Here is an 18,774-nt window from a genome sequence, read left to right on the forward strand (position 1 = left end):
GTGGAGCAGAGATTCGGGATTCATGTATGATGGGGTGTTCCGCGTGGAGCAGAGATTCAGGATTCATGTATGATGGGGTGTTCCGTGTGGCGCAGAGATTCGGGATTCATGTATGATGGGGTGTTCCGCGTGGAGCAGAGATTCGGGATTCACGTATGATGGGGTGTTCCGTGTGGAGCAGAGATTCGGGATTCACGTATGATGGGGTGTTCCGCGTGGAGCAGAGATTCGGGATTCACGTATGATGGGGTGTTCCGTGTGGAGCAGAGATTCGGGATTCATGTATGATGGGGTGTTCCGCGTGGAGCAGAGATTCGGGATTCATGTATGATGGGGTGTTCCGCGTGGAGCAGAGATTCGGGATTCATGTATGATGGGGTGTTCCGTGTGGCGCAGAGATTCGGGATTCATGTATGATGGGGTGTTCCGCGTGGAGCAGAGATTCGGGATTCACGTATGATGGGGTGTTCCGTGTGGAGCAGAGATTCGGGATTCATGTATGATGGGGTGTATTCCTGCAGGTTGTCCTCCAGGAGGGGATGGAACGGGTGCAGCTTCTCTTCAGGAAGAATTGGACCCGTTTGCCGCTCAGTCCGAGTCTGGAGGCCAAGGAGCTGAATGTGAAGGTCAGTGGTGCCGATGATCCGCTCTGTCCGGTCCCCAGTATATGACCCGGGGGGTGACAACACGTATCCCATGTAGTATGTTCTGTGTCACTGTCTGATACTTTGTAACAAACGTCTGAGATGTACTGAATGTGTCATAAAGGAACATGTGAGGCCGTGCCGTGTATAGAGCCGTACAGAATCCCCCGAATCTCCGTCCAGCTGGTCAGCACATTGGTCTGGTGGCATTGACTTCATACATGTGGGGTTCCCCTCTTCTCCCTGCAGGCATGTTCCTTCTTCAACTCCAACGCAGTTCCCCTGAAAGTGACCATGGTGAGCGCCGATCCGCGGGGGGAGGAAATCAACGCCATGTTCAAGGTGCGGAGTGTCTTCAGTATTCCTGTCTGGGGTGGAGGAGATTTCCCCATCTCAGTCCCGTGTTTGTCTTGTAGGTGGGAGAAGATTTGCGGCAGGACATGCTGGCTCTGCAGATGATAAAGATCATGGACAAGCTGTGGTTACAGGAAGGTCTGGACATGCGGATGGTTCTCTTCAAGTGTCTGTCCACTGGCAAGGACCGAGGTGGGTCCTCGAATGTCATGTGACCTGTAAGGACTAGAACCAGAATGGAGAGATCGCTCCTTCACCACGTTCTGACCGAGCTAAAGAGGCAAGATGGCTCCAGCATGGCCATCCAGTTCTGGGAGGACGACCATGGATGTCCTCCTATAACTGAGCCTCCCGCACCACCCCCCCGGGATGCAACTCTGTGACTGCTGTGTCCCTTTGGATCACAGATCAGGGTCAATCATTGCAGCCCTTCACCATGTGATCAGCTGTATCCAATCACAGTTGGGGGGGGGGGGGGGACAGGGTGAGGACTCGGGGGGGGGGGGGGGGGAGGGGGCAGGGCAGGGGGTGGGGACAGAGCGAGTACAGGATGGGTGCAGGGTGAGGACAGGTCGGGGACAGGTGGAGGACAGGGCGAGTACAGGGAGGGACAGGGTCGGGTACAGGGTGAGGACAGGGTCGGGTACAGGGTGGGGACAGGGTGAGGACAGAGCGAGGACAGGATGGGCACAGGTGGGGGACAGGGCGAGGACAGGGTGGGCACAGGGCGGAGACAGGGCGAGGACAGGGTGGGCACAGGGCGGGGACAGGTGGAGGACAGGGCGAGGACAGGGTGGGGACAGGTGGAGGACAGGGACAGGGCGGGAACGGTGGGGACAGGTGGAGGACAGGGACAGGTGGGGGACAGGGTGAGGACAGGGCGGGGACAGGGTGGGGATGGCAGGGACAGGGTGGGGACAGGTGGAGGACAGGGTGGGGACAGGTGGAGGACAGGGACAGGGTGGGGATGGCAGGGACAGGGTGGGGACAGGGTGGGCACAGGTGGAGGACAGGGACAGGGTGGGGATAGGTGGAGGACAGGGACAGGGTGGGGACAGGTGGAGGACAGGGTGGGGACAGGGACAGGGTGACAGGGTGGGGACAGGTGGAGGACAGGGACAGGGTGGGGACAGGTGGAGGACAGGGACAGGGTGGGGACAGGTGGAGGACAGGGACAGGGTGGGGACAGGTGGAGGACAGGGACAGGGTGGGGATAGCAGGGACAGGTGGAGGACAGGGACAGGGTGGGGACAGGTGGAGGACAGGGACAGGGTGGGGATGGCAGGGACAGGTGGAGGACAGGTGGAGGAGTGATAGAAGTCCATCGGTTTGGGATATTCTACACGTCTCCTAAAAACCTGACAGATATTTCCGATGAAACAAAACAAGGATTTGGATGGAGTTTGACTTTCCAGGTCACCTGGTTGAACTCTAGGCGTGGTCAGAGCGGATTTCATCCAATGGTCGCCCTCCTTATATCTGCCTTGTCATGTAGGAAGAGAAATGATAGTTCGGTCAATAGAAATGGTTAGCTATAGTCTGGGGAACGTCCTGCCATCTGTTACCCAGCATTCCCTGATATTGGGGTAGGGTGGTCCTGGAGGTGTCCTCATTGTGTGCAGTGTGTCCTCTTCTGGTCAGGACAGGAGGAGCTTGAAGGGATTGTTGATGTGATGCCTCACACTTGGTTCCAGGTCTGGTGGAGTTGGTGCTTTCAGCCGACACCCTGAGGAAAATCCAGGTTGAATATGGATTGACCGGATCCTTCAAGGACAAACCGCTGGCAGAGTGGCTGCGAAAGTATAACCCGTCCGAGGAGGAATATGAGAAGGTAATGGGATATGCTGGATGAAGACCACCAGGTAATATAACACAGAAGTCTGAGCGATGGGGGTCCTCACATTGGGGGGCACATAGACACTGGTATGTGGGTGAGATGGGGGTCCTCACATTGGTGAGACTGAGGTCCTCACATTGGGGGTACATAGACACAGTAGTGTGGGTGAGATGGGGGTCCTCACATTGGGGGTATACAGACGCTGGATTGTGGGTGGGAAGGGGGTCCTCACATTGGGGGACATAGACACTAGAATGTGGGTGAGATGCGGGTCCTCACATTGGGGGGCACATAGACACTGGTATGTGGGTGAGATGGGGGTCCTCACATTGGGGGTGCAAACACTGGTGAGACGGAGGTCCTCACATTGGGGGTACATAGACACTGGAGTGTGGGTGAGATGCGGGTCCTCACATTGGGGGGCACATAGACACTGGAGTGTGGGTGAGATGGGGGTCCTCACATTGGGGGTACATAGACACTGGAGTGTGGGTGAGATGGGGGTCCTCACATTGGGGGTACATAGACACTGGAGTGTGGGTGAGATGCGGGTCCTCACATTGGGGGGCACATAGACACTGGAGTGTGGGTGAGATGCGGGTCCTCACATTGGGGGTACATAGACACTGGAGTGTGGGTGAGATGGGGGTCCTCACATTGGGGGTACTTAGACACTGGAGTGTGGGTGAGATGCGGGTCCTCACATTGGGGGGCACATAGACACTGGAGTGTGGGTGAGATGCGGGTCCTCACATTGGGGGGCACATAGACACTGGAGTGTGGGTGAGATGGGGGTCCTCACATTGGGGGTACATAGACACTGGAGTGTGGGTGAGATGCGGGTCCTCACATTGGGGGGCACATAGACACTGGAGTGTGGGTGAGATGTGGGTCCTCACATTGGGAGTGCAGACACTGGTGAGACGGAGGTCCTTACATTGGGGGGGTACATAGACACTGGAGTTTGGGTGAGATGGGGGTCCTTCAAATTGGGGGTACATAGACACTGGAGTATGTCGGGTCCTCACATTAGGGGTACATAGACACTGGAGTGTGGGTTAGATGGGGGTCCTCACATTGGGGGTACATACACTGGAGTATGGGGGTCCTCACATTGGGGGTATACAGACATCTAGACTGTGGGTGAGATGGGGGTCCTCACATTGGGGGTACATAGACACTGGAGTATGGGGGTCCTCACATTGGGGGTATACAGACATCTGGAGTGTGGGTGAGATGGGGGTCCTCACATTGGGGGTACATAGACACTGGAGTATGGGGGTCCTCACATTGGGGGTATACAGACATCTGGAGTGTGGGTGAGATGGGGGTCCTCACATTGGGGGTACATAGACACTGGAGTATGGGGGTCCTCACATTGGGGGGTACTCTGGAGTTGGGTGATGGGGATCCACCATTCCATATTACATTGAGCGATTACCTCCCTCTTTCTGACAGACAGGTTCTCTTTATATTTAGGCATCAGAAAACTTCATCTACTCGTGTGCCGGCTGCTGTGTGGCCACGTATGTGCTGGGAATCTGCGACCGCCATAACGATAACATCATGCTACGGAGCACCGGTCACATGTTCCACATCGACTTTGGGAAGTTCCTCGGACACGCCCAGATGTTCGGAAGCTTCAAGAGGTGAATCTCAGAGATGATAAATTCAGCATTTATTACCTGCGATGACTGCTTGGGCTGACCAGTATTAGTGGCCACAGTTCCTACTGCATGATGGGACTTGTAGTTCTCCCATCACCACTGCACAGTGACCGGAAGAGACCCCGGTGATTCTCTATACCCCCTCCTGTACCCCGGCATAGCTGCAGTTCTAATGCACAGAGATGACCTCAAGCTATTTACTAAGAAGCTGTGCAGTTATGAAGAGTAAAGTATTCATCTGTGGACAGGAAGTATGGGGCAGAATTAGTACCCTGCCCGGAGGTCCCCTTTAAATGTAGTCATGTGACTGTCACCTTCAAATCTCGGACTGAGAGCAGTTGTCTCTTCTTGGAAATCACAATCTGTTCCTGGAGTGTTAGCTTTGTAAATAAAGCCTTTCATTGTATGTGTGCACACTATAAACAGAGGGTTGGGGGGTGGGGGGGGCAGGTGATGGGGGGTGGGGGGGTGTCCTCACACTCAGAGCTGTTGTATGAAGCGGGGAGGTGATGGCTCAGGGAATGTACACGGTGATAGAGCTGATACGGCACTCTGATGGGAAATTTCTCTGTGTGATGTGAAGAATGTGAGATCTCTGCTCTGGAATTCCCCGTACATTCTGGTCTTCCAGCAACGTTTCTGTCTGCAGACATTGGTGGAAGCACCGCCATCCCTGAGCGTGTTCCTAGGCGGCTTCCTGCCGAGGTCATTCATTGTCCTCATTCCCTGTTATAGAATTATGTATAGTCTGCTCACAGAGTCGTATTTCTGATGTCCTGATTCTGGTTTTGTTCTGTGTAGGGATCGCGCTCCCTTCGTCCTGACCTCAGACATGGCCTACGTCATTAACGGAGGAGAGAAACCCACCAGCCGCTTCCAGCTCTTCGTAGATCTTTGCTGCCAGGCCTATAACCTGCTCAGGAAACACACCAACCTCTTCCTGAACCTGCTGTCCCTGGTGAGGATCACGTTCTACGAACCCCGAGATCTTCTACGTTTCCTGACCGGAGCCTGCAGATGTGTGTCCAGATTACCTGACCTTTATATCTATAGGACCTCCTGGGTCTTCATTGTGCTGGCCGGGTCTTGTCCTGACCGGAGCCTGCAGATGTGTGTCCAGATTACCTGACCTTTATGTCTATAGGACCTCCTGGGTCTTCATTGTGCTGGCCGGGTCTTGTCCTGACCGGAGTCTGCAGATGTGTGTCCAGGCTACCTGACCTTTATATCTATAGGACCTCCTGGGCCTTCACTGTGCTGACCGGGTCTTGTCCTGACCGGAGTCTGCAGATGTGTGTCCAGGCTACCTGACCTTTATATCTATAGGACCTCCTGGGCCTTCACTGTGCTGACCGGGTCTTGTCCTGACCGGAGTCTGCAGATGTGTGTCCAGGCTACCTGACCTTTATATCTATAGGACCTCCTGGGCCTTCACTGTGCTGACCGGGTCTTGTCCTGACCGGAGTCTGCAGATGTGTGTCCAGGCTACCTGACCTTTATATCTATAGGACCTCCTGGGCCTTCACTGTGCCAACCAGCTCTTACCCTGACCGCAGTCTGCAGATGTGTGTCCAGATTGAGACTGAGCATTATATCTGTAGGACTTCACAGGTCTTCACTGATGCCCGGGACTTATCCTAACCGGAGTCTGCAGATGTGTGTCCAGGTTACCTGACCTTTATATCTATAGGACCTCTCAGGTCCTCATTGTGCTGGCTGGGTCTTGTTCTGACCATAGTCCATAGATGTGTGTCCAGGTTACCTGACCTTTGTATGTATAGGACCTCCTGGGCCTTCATTGTGCTGGCCGGGTCTTGTCCTGACCGGTGTCTGCAGATGTGTGTCCAGGTTACCTGACCTTTGTATGTATAGGACCTCTCAGGTCTTCATTGTGCTGGCCGGGTCTTGTTCTGACCATAGTCCATAGATGTGTATGCAGATTACCTGAGCTTTATACCTGAATTTCATGGTATTGCACTGCACTGTGCTGACCCGGGTCCTGAACATTGAAGGCCAGTGATGGACACCGAGAAGGTCTGTGGTCTCTTACTTGGGGTTTCAGGTCACATGATTCATGAAGAGATGAAACTGCTGGATCCGGGGTCGCTTGTCTGTCATTGCAGCTACAGAAAAGGGTCCATACTACAGACTATGACAAAGTGTCTAACGCATTTCAGTCTGAGGACCCAAAAATGAACACAGTTCCTGAGACCCAGGAGGAAGATTTGCACCACAATGTAAAACCACACAGACAACATGGCCGTATAGTAAAAATATCACAGCAAACCCACAAGCAGTGCTGAATGTGGATCTGTAATCCGAATATATGGGTAAGACCTGCATGAGAAGCACTGCAGGACAACCCTGAGAAGCACTGCAGGACAACCCTGCTAGGACCGGTGGGATGATGGGTGGTGCTGTCAGCCGGATTAGAACACATTGGAAGGCATTAATAAAGAGTGGTGCAAGAACGAGGTGCGCTCTGCTCTTCCAAACATAAACCACAGCAGATGCTTCTCCTGTCAGAGGGACGCCAGCCCTTCATTAGGAGCCGTCTGCTTCTGTATGTCCCTCTCCCATAATATCTGAGATCCCATTTATTCCCGTATTGTACAGACGGCATTCCGGATACTGTCATGTGATCAGATTTAACTGCTGTGTTACTTTTCAGATGATTTCCTCTGGGCTGCCGGAACTTACAGGGATTCAGGATCTGAAATATGTCCATGATGCTCTCCAGCCTCAAGCCTCGGATGCAGAGGCCACCATCTTCTTTACCAGGTGAGTGACGACCTGTGCCGCAGGTCCCTGAGAGAGGGACACAGGAATTCGGATACGGCCCTTTTATGCTGTTGACTACGAGAGAACCAGACAACGGCAAAGAGAAGAATTGTACGCCATCCCCTATATGACCCCCTGCCCTACCCAGCATGCCTCAGTTTTTCTTTAGTGTCCCAGGAGGATAGACGTCTTCATTTTCCAGCTGTAAGAAAAGTCTGACCAATTTCTGAGCTCGCCTCGTGTATTCGGAGATTCTTCACTATAGTGCTACTTGAGCTGGTCTCCGGTTATCCGGATTGTCCTTCCCTAATCCTGACCTTGGAGGCCGGACCCTGCTGGACGTGTGGGGTTAGCCTGGAGTGTGACCTTCGAGCACTGGGCTCTGCATTGGGGTGATTTCCAGACATTACGTGACTCTCCAAGTCCAGATTCGAGGAATTTCCTTTGTGTTTGTCCTTAGACTCACTTCATGAGTAAGGCTGGTCAGAATGAGGCGCTTCCGTCATCCGCTGGTTGGAGACTTGCACATAAATCTCCCCACTGCTGATCCGAGCAATACCACCTTTAATGGCGGTCTGTCCCTATCGCCCACCTACAGTCATCTTGTCACCTCTGGTTCTTTGCTCTGCCCCTCCATTGCTCACTGGAGTACCGGGCAGGAGAAGGGGTGGGAGTGGCTGCTCGGGATATCAGTGGTGCACCGAGAGGCTGAGCCAACTGCTGCTAAGGCATCTAGGTGGATCTCGACATACATACAGAGACCGGAGCGGCTTGGTTGCTTAAGCATATAGCAGGCTTTAGCTCACTGTCAGCTGATTGTGGGTCATCAGAGTGCACAAGTGCCCTTCTGTGACCCACAAGTGCCCTTCTGTGACCCTCAAGAGACGTATGACCAAAAACGTTTTACCCGTACTTCTGTTTTAGGATGACTTTATTGAAGCTCTGAGTAGGTCAATCCTGACCTTGGAGGCCGGACCCTGCTGGACGTGTGGGGTTAGCCTGGAATGTGACCTTCAGGCACTGGGCTCTGCATTGGGGTGATTTCCAGACATTACATGACTCTCCAAGTCCAGTTTCATTTTTATAATGTGTATGTAAAGGGAGGGAGTTAAAGGAGAAGTGCGGGAATCAGAAAAAAAACACGCACATGCTAATCTAAGCGGCTGCAACATTGGGCTGATGCTGCAGCTGTCACCCGTCCAACCTGAGACCTAAGCAATCACATGACTGCTGATCACTCAGTACTCGGTCTGCTCTGAGTGGAGAGCAGTGACTGTCATTCACCGCTCTCTGCTCTGCCCCTCCATTGCTCACTGGAGTACCGGGCAGGAGAAGGGGTGGGAGTGGCTGCTCAGGATATCAGCGGTGCACCGAGAGGCTGAGCCAACTGCTGCTAAGGCATCTAGGTGGATCTCGACATACATACAGAGACCGGAGCGGCTTGGTTGCTTAAGCATATAGCAGGCTTTAGCTCACTGTCAGCTGATTGTGGGTCATCAGAGTGCACAAGTGCCCTTCTGTGACCCACAAGTGCCCTTCTGTGACCCTCAAGAGACGTATGACCAAAAACGTTTTACCCGTACTTCTGTTTTAAGATGACTTTATTGAAGCTCTGAGTAGGTCAATCCTGACCTTGGAGGCCGGACCCTGCTGGATGTGTGGGGTTAGCCTGGCATTGGGGTGATTTCCAGACATTACGTGACTCTCCAAGTCCAGTTTCATTTTTATAATGTGTATGTAAAGGGAGGAAGTTAAAGGAGAAGTGCGGGAATCAGAAAAAAAACACGCACATGCTAATCTAAGCGGCTGCAACATTGGGCTGATGCTGCAGCTGTCACCCGTCCAACCTGAGACCTAAGCAATCACATGACTGCTGATCACTCAGTACTCGGTCTGCTCTGAGTGGAGGGCAGTGACTGTCATTCACCGCTCTCTGCTCTGCCCCTCCATTGCTCACTGGAGCACCGGGCAGGAGAAGGGGCGGGAGTGGCTGCTCAGGATATCAGCGGTGCACCGAGAGGCTGAGCCAACTGCTGCTAAGGCATCTAGGTGGATCTCGACATACATACAGCTCTGAGTAGGTCATATTATGTATGAGGCGATAATCCCATTTCAGTCAAATAAAGTCCATCTATTCATTGCATGCAAAGTTGTATGTATGTGAATATTTCTGGGGAGGGGGTCCACAGCTTTCATCGGATCCGTAAAGGGGTCTGTCACTCAAAAACGAATTGAGAAGCTTTAGAGATTCTACTGACAGGTAGTTTGGATCCCTTCTCAAGTCCCAGTCTGAACTGGCTGCTTCTGCCCTCTGTCCCGTGTTGTCATTGACCCTAAAGTGTTATTAAACCCCAAAACAATAACTTAATAAATTTCAGTTTACCAATCATTAGATGTGGTGGCTCCATTAGTTTTCTTTTTTAGTTTTTTTTCATTTATTTTCACCTGGGGATCCTGCCAGAAACACAATTCCTGTCCTAGGGTGCCTCCACTCTGGATGACTCTGAAGACCCGTTTGGGCAGCAGTATTGTCCTTCATGGGATAGGGTAGTGAAGACCCCTTTGGGCAGCAGTATTGTCCTTCATGGGATAGGGTAGTGAAGACCCCTTTGGGCAGCAGTATTGTCCTTCATGGGATAGGGTAGTGAAGACCCCTTTGGGCAGCAGTATTGTCCTTCATGGGATAGGGTAGTGAAGACCCCTTTGGGCAGCAGTATTGTCCTTCATGGGATAGCGTAGTGAAGACCCCTTTGGGCAGCAGTATTGTCCTTCATGGGACAGGGTAGTGAAGACCCCTTTGGGCAGCAGTATTGTCCTTCATGGGATAGGGTAGTGAAGACCCCTTTGGGCAGCAGTATTGTCCTTCATGGGACAGGGTAGTGAAGACCCCTTTGGGCAGCAGTATTGTCCTTCATGGGATAGCGTAGTGAAGACCCCTTTGGGCAGCAGTATTGTCCTTCATGGGATAGGGTAGTGAAGACCCCTTTGGGCAGCAGTATTGTCCTTCATGGGACAGGGTAGTGCTAGTCTAACAGATCTAGATGCATTTGACTAAAAGGGTTACCTGGAGTTCAGCTTCGTCGTTCTAAAGGGATCCCTCCTGCACTGGGATAGACCTCGGCCTCAGAGAGCGAATGTCTGGAGCCTTCTGCTTCAGTTGTGGTGACTTGTTACAATCATCCAATCTTCTTCCCCCCCATGGGCCTAATGTCCATACAGATAGTACATGGCACTCTGGGTACGTCGCTGGGGTGCTGATGTCTTTTCAAAGAGCTCCTGACTCGTTTGGCCATTGATTGCCGTCTTTGTCTCTGCACCTTGATCAATAACGGCACAGGAGGTCAGAGCTTGTTCTTCACCCAATGTAGAAGGTCTAGGTCAGGGGTGGGCAAACTTTTTGACTTGAGGGCCGCAATGGGTTCATATATTGGACCCGGGGGCCGGACCAAGAGTAGATGAATGATGTGTATGTGTCATCCATAGTAAGTATAGTAATATTCCCCCATAGTAAGCATAGTAATTCATCCCCCATATAGTAATTCATCCCCCATATAGTAATTCATCCCCCATATAGTAATTCATCCCCCATATAGTAATTCATCCCCCATATAGTAATTCATCCCCCATATAGTAATTCATCCCCCATAGTAATTCATCCCCCCTATAGTAATTCATCCCCCTTATAGTAATTCATCCCCCTTATAGTAATTCATCCCCCCTATAGTAATTCATCCCCCCTATAGTAATTCATCCCCCCTATAGTAATTCATCCCCCCTATAGTAATTCATCCCCCTTATAGTAATTCATCCCCCACATAGTAATTCATCCCCCACATAGTAATTCATCCCCCACATAGTAATTCATCCCCCACATAGTAATTCATCCCCCACATAGTAATTCATCCCCCCTATAGTAATTCATCCCCCCTATAGTAATTCCTCCCCCCTATAGTAATTCCTCCCCCCTATAGTAATTCCTCCCCCCTATAGTAATTCCTCCCCCCTATAGTAATTCATCCCCCCTATAGTAATTCATCCCCCCTATAGTAATTCATCCCCCCTATAGTAATTCATCCCCCATATAGTAATTCATCCCCCATATAGTAATTCATTCCCCATATAGTAATTCATCCCCCCATATAGTAATTCATTCCCCATAGTAATTCATTCCCCATATAGTAATTCATCCCCCATATAGTAATTCATCCCCCCTATATTAATTCATCCCCCATAGTAATTCATCCCCCCTATAGTAATTCATCCCCCATAGTAATTCATCCCCCATATAGTAATTCATCCCCCATATAGTAATTCATCCCCCCTATATTAATTCATCCCCCATAGTAATTCATCCCCCCTATAGTAATTCATCCCCCATAGTAATTCATCCCCCATATAGTAATTCATCCCCCATATAGTAATTCATCCCCCATAGTAATTCATCCCCCATATAGTAATTCATCCCCCATATAGTAAGTCCCCCCTGTGTCAATTCACTTACCTTTGCTCCGCGCGTTCCTCTCGCCGTTTTCCTGCGCCGTTCCGGTGTAGCATGAAAATCTGTCTCCTATGAGGATCTGTCCCCCTCGACGTATCTGCGCATGTGCCAGTTTCAGGCATTAGCAGCCGATCGGCGATCTCCGGCACATGCGCAGATACGTCGAGGGGGACAGATCCTCATAGGAGACAGATTTTCATGCTACACCGGTCTTCAGGGCGGACTGTGAGAGGAGCCTAGCTCCACGGGCCGGATTAAAAGGTCCGCCGGGCCGTAGTTTGCCCATTGCTGGTCTAGAGAGACGTCAGCTGAATTCCACTTTGCTCTTTCATCCATCTCTGCAGTAGGTGCACTCAGGTCCTCTGATCCTGGCCCCCACTCAGCCCATAGGGCTCAGACTAAGAGGTCACCTGGCCACTCAGACAAACCTTCTGCATGAAGATGCACACCCACTTCTATTAGTGGTGGGGGGAGGGGGCTGATTGTGTATCCTGGTGGGTCCTTGGGTGGTATACCCCTCTTGCATTCAGGTGCCGCGACACCCGTTTAGCACACAGGCTAATCTTTTGCTTCTAGTTTTCCCTCCTTGCTCCTTATCTCCCCTGTGATACTGCACAGGGTACTGCACCTTCCTTGGTCTCCCTGGGTTCCTTGCTACAGTTCATCTGTTAACTTGGGGCCTGGGGCTGTGCCTCCTCTGGCCCTGGGGCTGTGCCTCCTCTGGCCCTGGGGCTGTGCCTCCTCTGGCCCTGGGGCTGTGCCTCCTCTGGCCCTGGGGCTGTGCCTCCTCTGGCCCTGGGGCTGTGCCTCCTCTGGCCCTGGGGCTGTGCCTACTCTGGCCCTGGGGCTGTCTCCCCTCTTGGCCTCCATTTCCTTCCTTTGGTGGGCCTCCAATCCTTAAGACATGATCAGCCCCTCATGGTACAGCTCCCACTAGACATCCTCATTGTGGGATGCTCAGGTTACCTCCTGCAAACAGCTATACGAACCCTTATAGTGGACACCTTCCCGAAGAATCTAACCCCCTGCAAGGTCCATCTGAATTGAGCCTCACCAGTTTCCAGCATTTGCAGCCACCCTTTGTGATTGTATGAGGCAGGTTTACTTCCGTCCTCCATAAATGGGCCTCCTTTAGTCAAGGATCTCTGTCTCTTGATGCTAAGGGTTTAGTGTTTCAGGCCTCAGGCTTGCTTGCCTGGAACGGTTTTTCCAGTTAGGATTGGTTCCTTTTGAGGGTGATTTCCATTGTTCTTTCTGTTGAAGGTACTTTCTTCCCTGTTTGGAAGTTTTCTTCCATCTTTTGGTGAGTTCGGGTTCATCAGCTGGCTCAGGTACAGTTTACCATACGTGTAGAGTCTTCCTCTCTGTCAATGACCTTCTCCATCCTGGTCTAGAGCATTAGATGAATCCTCCTTGTTCTCCCTATTTGCCATGTTATCAGGTTCCCATTGTGGATAGGTAAGTACATCCCATCCATCACATACAGCTGATACAGGCACTGGTCCTTCGGGTGGCTCCTGAGCTTCAGGCGGTCCTCAGTCCACCTAATTAGAGCTGTAGTGGTTTGTGCGGTGTTTCCACCACCACAGTTGGACTAGTTCTGGACATCTCCACAGTCTCTGGATTCCTGTCCTTCAATGGATGAGAAAACATGGGATTTTTGTACTTGTAAAATTCTATTCTTGAAGTCCATTGAGGGACACCATTTCTTCTGTTTTTTATGCCTTTAGTGCAACTTTACCATGACTGGTAGAGGAGAGGTTATACTGGGGGGGGGGGCAGCTGGTGGGTCTTTAGGCACTTGTAACCCCATGGGGGGAACCAGCCAGGACCAGTGTTGAAATCTCTCTCCATAGTAGCCTCACCACATGAGCCAAGTACCACAGGAGGGAAAACCTTTATAGTGTAAAAACCTTTTATTAAAATGCTGCCAATAAGAACCTATCTGTACCCTCACATTTGGTAGTGCATACTGCCGTGCAGCGGGGAAAACTCACGATTTGCTGGAGGCCGACTCCACCATCCCAGCTCCCCCTCCCAGGACTTCCAGGTGTACCTCGTCCCTTCCCTGTAACTGTGGCCCGATGCGTTTTGTCACAGTGCCTCCTGAACAGGGGCAGACTGGCAACTCATGTGGCCCCCGGGCAATAGTGGATCATGGGGCCCCTGTGTCCTTGCCCAAACTCAAAAAAGCCTATGAAAAAGGTACCAGGGGCATCTCATGGGGCCCCCTACTGACCCCGGAGCCTCGGCAGTGCCTGAGTTTCCAAATGGTCAGTCCGCCCCTGCTCCTGAAGAAGTCATTACGACAAAATGCGTCAGCCGTAGCCACAGGAAGTGATTGTCTGCATTTTATGAAAAGATTTGTACAAGTTTTTTCTTCCTGTGGTACTTGGCTCATGTGGTGAGGCTACCAAGATTGCAGAACTGGTCCGGCTGGTTTCCCCCCTTGGGGTTAAAAGTGTCTTGAGACCCGCTGGCTTTGAAGGGGTCATGGGAATCTGGTGACTTCCTGAGTGAAGGTGGCGGCACACAGGTCAGGTGTTTTACACCAAGAGGACTCTGGGAATAATTCATGAAGATTTAAAGGAATACGGCACTAAGCACCTTTTTGTAATCAGCTCTGGATACTTTGCAGCCTTTTATTCCACTTTATGATGGGCATGTTGGCACTATTGGTGGCCAGGTCTTGTGTTCGATGTATGGAGATGTATGTTCTGTATTATCTCTGTGATTTGGTTAGTCGATATTTGGTGTTAAAACTCCGCAGCTCCGAGCTTTTGCCATACCTGTGCCGTGGGAGCTTTTATACTGTTCTTCTTGTAGACAAATACTTGGACTGTATCTGAATTCCTGTGTCCCGGGATGGCGTTTTTCCAATAATTCCCCTGTCGATGACTCCGCTCCGTCTTCTCTCTCCAGATTGATTGAGTCCAGTTTGGGGAGCGTCGCAACGAAGTTTAATTTCTTCATTCACAACCTGGCCCAGCGCTTCTCAGGAGTCCCTGTGAACGACGAGGCGATTCTGTCCTTTTCCCCGAAGGCGTACTCTATGAAGCAGGACGGGCGCATCCGAGAGGCCTCCATCTTCACCTACCACAAGAGATACAACCCCGATAAATACTACGTAAGTGTCCACACTGCCCTCTATGAGTGGCCTCCATCTTCACCTACCACAAGAGATACAACCCCGATAAATACTACGTAAGTGTCCACACTGCCCTCTATGAGAGGCCTCCATCTTCACCTACCACAAGAGATACAACCCCGATAAATACTACGTAAGTGTCCACACTGCCCTCTATGAGAGGCCTCCATCTTCACCTACCACAAGAGATACAACCCCGATAAATACTACGTAAGTGTCCACACTGCCCTCCATGAGAGGCCTCCATCTTTACCTACCACAAGAGATACAACCCCGATAAATAATACGTAAGTGTCCACACTGCCCTCTATGAGTGGCCTCCATCTTCACCTACCACAAGAGATACAACCCCGATAAATACTACGTAAGTGTCCACACTGCCCTCTATGAGTGGCCTCCATCTTCACCGACCACAAGAGATACAACCCCGATAAATACTACGTAAGTGTCCACACTGCCCTCTGAGAGGCCTCCATCTTCACCTACCACAAGAGATACAACCCCGATAAATACTACGTAAGTGTCCACACTGCCCTCTATGAGAGGCCTCCATCTTCACCTACCACAAGAGATGCAACCCCGATAAATACTACGTAAGTGTCCACACTGCCCTCTATGAGTGGCCTCCATCTTCACCTACCACAAGAGATACAACCCCAATAAATACTACGTAAGTGTCCACACTGCCCTCTGAGTGGCCTCCATCTTCACCTACCACAAGAGATACAACCCCGATAAATACTACGTAAGTGTCCACACTGCCCTCTATGAGAGGCCTCCATCTTCACCTACCACAAGAGATACAACCCCGATAAATACTACGTAAGTGTCCACACTGCCCTCCATGAGTGGCCTCCATCTTCACCTACCACAAGAGATACAACCCCGATAAATACTACGTAAGTGTCCACACTGCCCTCTGAGAGGCCTCCATCTTCACCAACCACAAGAGATACAACCCCGATAAATACTACGTAAGTGTCCACACTGCCCTCAATGAGAGGCCTCCATCTTCACCTACCACAAGAGATACAACCCCGATAAATACTACGTAAGTGTCCACACTGCCCTCTATGAGTGGCCTCCATCTTCACCTACCACAAGAGATACAACCCCGATAAATACTACGTAAGTGTCCACACTGCCCTCCATGAGTGGCCTCCATCTTCACCTACCACAAGAGATACAACCCCGATAAATACTACGTAAGTGTCCACACTGCCCTCTATGAGTGGCCTCCATCTTCGCCAACCACAAGAGATACAACCCCGATAAATTCTACGTAAGTGTCCACACTGCCCTCTATGAGTGGCCTCCATCTTCACCAACCACAAGAGATACAACCCCGATAAATGCTACGTAAGTGTCCACACTGCCCTCTGAGAGGCCTCCATCTTCACCAACCACAAGAGATACAACCCCAATAAATACTACGTAAGTGTCCACACTGCCCTCTATGAGAGGCCTCCATCTTCACCTACCACAAGAGATACAACCCCGATAAATACTACGTAAGTGTCCACACTGCCCTCCATGAGAGGCCTCCATCTTCACCTACCACAAGAGATACAACCCCGATAAATACTACGTAAGTGTCCACACTGCCCTCTGAGAGGCCTCCATCTTCACCAACCACAAGAGATACAACCCCGATAAATACTACGTAAGTGTCCACACTGCCCTCAATGAGAGGCCTCCATCTTCACCTACCACAAGAGATACAACCCCGATAAATACTACGTAAGTGTCCACACTGCCCTCTATGAGTGGCCTCCATCTTCACCTACCACAAGAGATACAACCCCGATAAATACTACGTAAGTGTCCACACTGCCCTCCATGAGTGGCCTCCATCTTCACCTACCACAAGAGATACAACCCCGATAAATACTACGTAAGTGTCCACACTGCCCTCTATGAGTGGCCTCCATCTTCGCCAACCACAAGAGATACAACCCCGATAAATTCTACGTAAGTGTCCACACTGCCCTCTATGAGTGGCCTCCATCTTCACCAACCACAAGAGATACAACCCCGATAAATGCTACGTAAGTGTCCACACTGCCCTCTGAGAGGCCTCCATCTTCACCAACCACAAGAGATACAACCCCAATAAATACTACGTAAGTGTCCACACTGCCCTCTATGAGAGGCCTCCATCTTCACCTACCACAAGAGATACAACCCCGATAAATACTACGTAAGTGTCCACACTGCCCTCCATGAGAGGCCTCCATCTTCACCTACCACAAGAGATACAACCCCGATAAATACTACGTAAGTGTCCACACTGCCCTCTATGAGTGGCCTCCATCTTCACCTACCACAAGAGATACAACCCCGATAAATACTACGTAAGTGTCCACACTGCCCTCTATGAGTGGCCTCCATCTTCGCCAACCACAAGAGATACAACCCCGATAAATTCTACGTAAGTGTCCACACTGCCCTCTATGAGTGGCCTCCATCTTCACCAACCACAAGAGATACAACCCCGATAAATGCTACGTAAGTGTCCACACTGCCCTCTGAGAGGCCTCCATCTTCACCTACCACAAGAGATACAACCCCGATAAATACTACGTAAGTGTCCACACTGCCCTCTATGAGTGGCCTCCATCTTCACCTACCACAAGAGATACAACCCCGATAAATACTACGTAAGTGTCCACACTGCCCTCTATGAGTGGCCTCCATCTTCACCAACCACAGGAGATACAACCCCGATAAATACTACGTAAGTGTCCACACTGCCCTCTATGAGTGGCCTCCATCTTCACCTACCACAAGAGATACAACCCCAATAAATACTACGTAAGTGTCCACACTGCCCTCTATGAGTGGCCTCCATCTTCACCAACCACAAGAGATACAACCCCGATAAATACTACGTAAGTGTCCACACTGCCCTCTATGAGTGGCCTCCATCTTCACCTACCACAAGAGATACAACCCCGATAAATACTACGTAAGTGTCCACACTGCCCTCCATGAGTGGCCTCCATCTTCACCTACCACAAGAGATACAACCCCGATAAATACTACGTAAGTGTCCACACTGCCCTCTGAGAGGCCTCCATCTTCACCAACCACAAGAGATACAACCCCGATAAATACTACGTAAGTGTCCACACTGCCCTCCATGAGAGGCCTCCATCTTCACCTACCACAAGAGATACAACCCCGATAAATACTACGTAAGTGTCCACACTGCCCTCTATGAGTGGCCTCCATCTTCACCTACCACAAGAGATACAACCCCGATAAATACTACGTAAGTGTCCACACTGCCCTCTATGAGTGGCCTCCATCTTCGCCAACCACAAGAGATACAACCCCGATAAATTCTACGTAAGTGTCCACACTGCCCTCTATGAGTGGCCTCCATCTTCACCAACCACAAGAGATACAACCCCGATAAATTCTACGTAAGTGTCCACACTGCCCTCTGAGAGGCCTCCATCTTCACCTACCACAAGAGATACAACCCCGATAAATACTACGTAAGTGTCCACACTGCCCTCTATGAGTGGCCTCCATCTTCACCTACCACAAGAGATACAACCCCGATAAATACTACGTAAGTGTCCACACTGCCCTCTATGAGTGGCCTCCATCTTCACCAACCACAGGAGATACAACCCCGATAAATACTACGTAAGTGTCCACACTGCCCTCTATGAGTGGCCTCCATCTTCACCTACCACAAGAGATACAACCCCAATAAATACTACGTAAGTGTCCACACTGCCCTCTATGAGTGGCCTCCATCTTCACCAACCACAAGAGATACAACCCCGATAAATACTACGTAAGTGTCCACACTGCCCTCTATGAGTGGCCTC

General features: G+C 51.0%; 1 protein-coding gene across 1 annotated transcript in view; it reads left to right on the forward strand.

Moving 5' to 3' along the window:
• LOC149428653 (phosphatidylinositol 4-phosphate 3-kinase C2 domain-containing subunit alpha-like) overlaps window positions 1-15,067 on the forward strand; it is a 51,677-nt gene extending 36,610 nt beyond the window's left edge. Inside the window, exons 15-22 of the mRNA XM_089667153.1 lie at window positions 522-626; window positions 894-986; window positions 1,061-1,190; window positions 2,693-2,829; window positions 4,315-4,484; window positions 5,304-5,460; window positions 7,174-7,283; window positions 14,704-15,067. Coding sequence (XP_089523279.1) covers window positions 522-626; window positions 894-986; window positions 1,061-1,190; window positions 2,693-2,829; window positions 4,315-4,484; window positions 5,304-5,460; window positions 7,174-7,283; window positions 14,704-14,989 — 1,188 coding nt within the window. The 3' untranslated portion in view covers window positions 14,990-15,067. The remainder of the gene's footprint in view (window positions 1-521; window positions 627-893; window positions 987-1,060; window positions 1,191-2,692; window positions 2,830-4,314; window positions 4,485-5,303; window positions 5,461-7,173; window positions 7,284-14,703) is intronic.
• Window positions 15,068-18,774: the final 3,707 nt, after the last annotated feature.

This window comes from Staurois parvus, unplaced genomic scaffold (assembly GCF_062004578.1).
Source record: "Staurois parvus isolate SC_StPar_1 unplaced genomic scaffold, SC_StPar_1.0 ptg003060l, whole genome shotgun sequence".
In the NCBI taxonomy this organism is placed as follows: domain Eukaryota; kingdom Metazoa; phylum Chordata; class Amphibia; order Anura; family Ranidae; genus Staurois; species Staurois parvus.